Here is a 3568-nt window from a genome sequence, read left to right on the forward strand (position 1 = left end):
ATCATGTTTGGAATCGTGTTTGGAGTCATGTTTGGAGTCATGTTTGGAGTCATGTTTGGGATCGTGTGGAATCGTGTTTGGAGTCATGTTTGGAATCATGTTTGGAGTCATGTTTGGAATCATGTTTGGAGTCATGTTTGGAGTCATGTTTGGAGTCATGTTTGGAGTCATGTTTGGAATCATGTTTGGAGTCATGTTTGGAATCATGTTTGGAGTCATGTTTGGAGTCATGTTTGGAGTCATGTTTGGAGGGATGTTTGGGATCATGTTTGGAGTCATGTTTGGAGGGATGTTTGGAGTCATGTTTGGAGTCATGTTTGGAGTCATGTTTGGAGGGATGTTTGGAGTCATGTTTGGAGTCATGTTTGGAGTCATGTTTGGAGTCATGTTTGGAGTCATGTTTGGAGTCATGTTTGGAGGGATGTTTTACTGGCTGACTCAGTAATGTAACTGTAACAGGAGAAACAGAAGGATGTGTTTCTCTGTTACTACAACACTTAAAATCTTTAATCGGAGCACATCCTTAGACCTACACTCTGTGTTCCTCACTGGAGGACGGAGCTTGTCCTCCTGGAAGCTGCAGACCCAGGGTCTGACCCAGTCTGGTTTTGTGAACTCTGTGATGTCATGTGTGTCTTTACAGGAAGTGAGTATAATATCCCAGTGTGCATCTGGCTTCATGAGACCCACCCGATGTCAAGACCTCGCTGTTTCGTCTGTCCCTCTGTCTCCATGGTGATCAATCCGTCCTGTTCCTTTGTGGATGCCTCCGGCAACATCAGTCTGGACGGACTTACAAACTGGACTCAAGTAAGACCCAGTGAGCGTTCTCAGTCTGACAGAGCAGGTTAATCTGGTTACCTGTCCAGGTGTGGGGACAGCACAGGGATTCTGTGGTCTGCTGGTTACCTGTCCAGGTATGGGGACAGCACAGGGATCCCGTGGTGTCCTACAATATTAACTCTTGAGCTGAAAATCAAACAGTCGATTTCACTTCCTGTCAGGGCGTGTCCAACCTGTCTCGGCTGGTGTCAGAGATGAGACGGGCCTTCCAGAGGGACACACCCCTTTATGCCAGGTGTCCTGTCCAAGCCCCACCCCCTGCAGGTGTGCGAGTGTCAGCTGGAAGGTGAGCTGATCATGTTGATTGGTAATAATCAATAATAGCTCTCAGGGAGGTGTTATATCTCAGTTTCCTCGTCCTGCAGTGTCCATCGTCCCTCTGCCTCCTCCTCCACGTCCTCCTCTCCACAGAGAGACCTCCTCTTCCTCACTTCCTCTCACCAGTCTGGACTGAAAGGTAAACTTCCTGTGTGATGGTCTTGGCTCTGGTAACTGTGGCAGGTTTGTCTCTGAAGTGACCAGACGAAGCCCGCCCCCTTTGTTGCAGCCAACCAATTGGAGCAGAGCATCGAGGTGAGGAGGTCGTACACCGAGGAGCTGCTGGGGATCGACTTTAGCGCTCCGCTGTCCTCCAACAACCACAGCAACCCCTTCATCAGCTCCTCTTCAGGTAAGACACCTGACAGGTGAGACAGACTCTTGACAGGTGAGACAGACTCCTGACAGGTGAGACACCCGACAGTTTGACACAGACTCCTGAGAGGTGAGACACCTGACAGGTGAGACAGACTCCTGATAGATGAGACAGACTCCTGAGAGGTGAAGTCTTCAGGTTGTTTCAGATGACCCTGACTGACGCAGACCGGCACAGTCTGGACCACCATCCTGCTGTGTGCAGTGCACAATGGGTAGTGAGGTTAGTCATGAACAGAGCAGGATCAAAGTTCCACATACTGACTCCACGTGGTCCTGGTCTCCACAGGTGCCCCCCCTGCAGATCCTCTCAGCAGGATGATGGGAGCTCTAAGGCTGGACTCAGAGTCCAGCAGTGTCCATCCAGGTCAGTCACCTGTACGGACGCTCCAATCAGAGGCAGCCAGAGACGGATACACCACAGGCCCTGGACCAGCAGCTGGACTGCATCAGGAGCGCGGGACTGAGAGACGTCAGTCAGAACCAGCAGAAGGAGAGAACAACTTTAAGGTGACGAGAACATCGGGGTCAGCAGATCTCAGATGTCCTCAGCAGGTCTCAGGTGTTGAAAGTATCTCAGCAGGTCTCAGGTGTTCTTAGCAAGGTTTAGGTGGTCCGCAGTATACCCAGTGTAACCAGTGCACCCAGTGTTCCTCATGGGGACTCAGGGGGTCCTCCTCTGGTCTCAGGGGGGCATTGATCAGTGGGTCGCAGATGTTAGACGGCGTCTCATGTTAAGTGGACTGTTCTCGTGCTGTCAGGCGTCATGAATTTTGGGCTGGACCGAAACAACACGTTTCATTCACCTCTGGTTGTCAACCTGGGGCTCCCGACTCCACTGTGGGTCACCACAGCTTCCCAGGAGGTCGTGAGGCTGTGTCTGTCTGTCCTGGTGTCCATCTGTCCTGGTTTCCGTCTGTCCTGGTGTCTTTACAGACTGTGTCTGTCCTCAGATGGCGTCCTGTCTTCCTGAGGACAAGGCGTCCATCTTCCTGTCTCTGATGACGATGGAGGGACGGAGCTTCAGCGCTGGTGATGTCATGGAGGCGGTCCAACTGAACAGAGATTTCCCATCAGCCCTCAAGTTCCTGACGCACAGCTGCCCCATCTGCCAGGACCAGGTGACCTTCAGCAAGGTGAGCCGGCCAATCAGAGCCCACAGCCTCTTCTTCTGCTGTCTGTGTTGTGTAGATGGTTACCGTGACTCTGTTTCTTCTTCTGCTGTCTCTGTTTGTGTAGATGGTTACCATGACACACTGCGCCTGTTGTCTCTGTCAGTCATGCTTTAAGTCGTTTTTCTCGGTGGCCATTAAAGAGAAGAGCATCGATCAGCTGGTCTGTCCTCAGTGTGGTCGACCAGAGGTCAAAGGTCAGGGAGCAATGGAGTACTTTAACCTGCTGGACACACAGGTGAGGGGTCAAAGGTCAGCTGACTCAGGTGAGGGGTCAGAGGTCAGATATTTGTGATGAGCCTTGAGACAGATGGAGGTTTTGGAAGTCAAGTTTTCTTAAAAAATCACAAAACATTAGTTAAGAAAAGAAAAATAGATACAGTCGTTCTGTTTTTAAACTGAGAAGAAAAGATTTCTCAGAAAGTGTAAAATCAGAAGTTCAGATTTTCGGAGCTCAAACAGGTCAAGTTTTAATCCAGGTGTTTCCTGCCAAATTAAAAAGAGAAAAGTCTGATCCATTTGATTGGATTTATTCATAAACACAACAGATGTCATCTCATGCACTTTCCACTTTTCATGGAGAACACGTTCACACTGTCTTTATTTCTTTCTTTATTTATTTAATAACACACACACACACACACACACACACAGTAACACACAGTAACACACAGGGTCAGTCATTCAGAGGGCGGAGATGTTACTTGTGTTACGCTGAGAGTGACACGTTAACGATTATTGAAGTCCGGTCGACCCGACCGTCTGGATAAAGGCCAAAATATTAACATGAAACCAGCATGAGAGGCGAGGCAACTGTTTGTTTGTTTTATAATCAGCTGTTTGTTTGTTTGTTTGTTTGT

General features: G+C 49.3%; 1 protein-coding gene across 1 annotated transcript; it reads left to right on the forward strand.

Annotated features, from left to right (window-relative positions):
• Positions 1 to 181: 181 nt before the first annotated feature.
• On the forward strand, positions 182 to 2988 carry LOC121964239 (the record flags this gene model as incomplete). The annotated part of the gene is made up of 8 exons (XM_042514453.1): positions 182 to 363; positions 555 to 810; positions 1005 to 1129; positions 1209 to 1300; positions 1391 to 1513; positions 1826 to 2046; positions 2490 to 2672; positions 2776 to 2988. Coding segments are annotated over exons 1-8 (1395 nt in total), but the record flags the coding sequence as incomplete, so codon positions are not given.
• Between the last annotated feature and the right edge of the window lie 580 nt (positions 2989 to 3568).

The sequence above is a fragment of the Plectropomus leopardus genome, unplaced genomic scaffold, assembly GCF_008729295.1.
Source record: "Plectropomus leopardus isolate mb unplaced genomic scaffold, YSFRI_Pleo_2.0 unplaced_scaffold1476, whole genome shotgun sequence".
NCBI lineage: Eukaryota > Metazoa > Chordata > Actinopteri > Perciformes > Serranidae > Plectropomus > Plectropomus leopardus.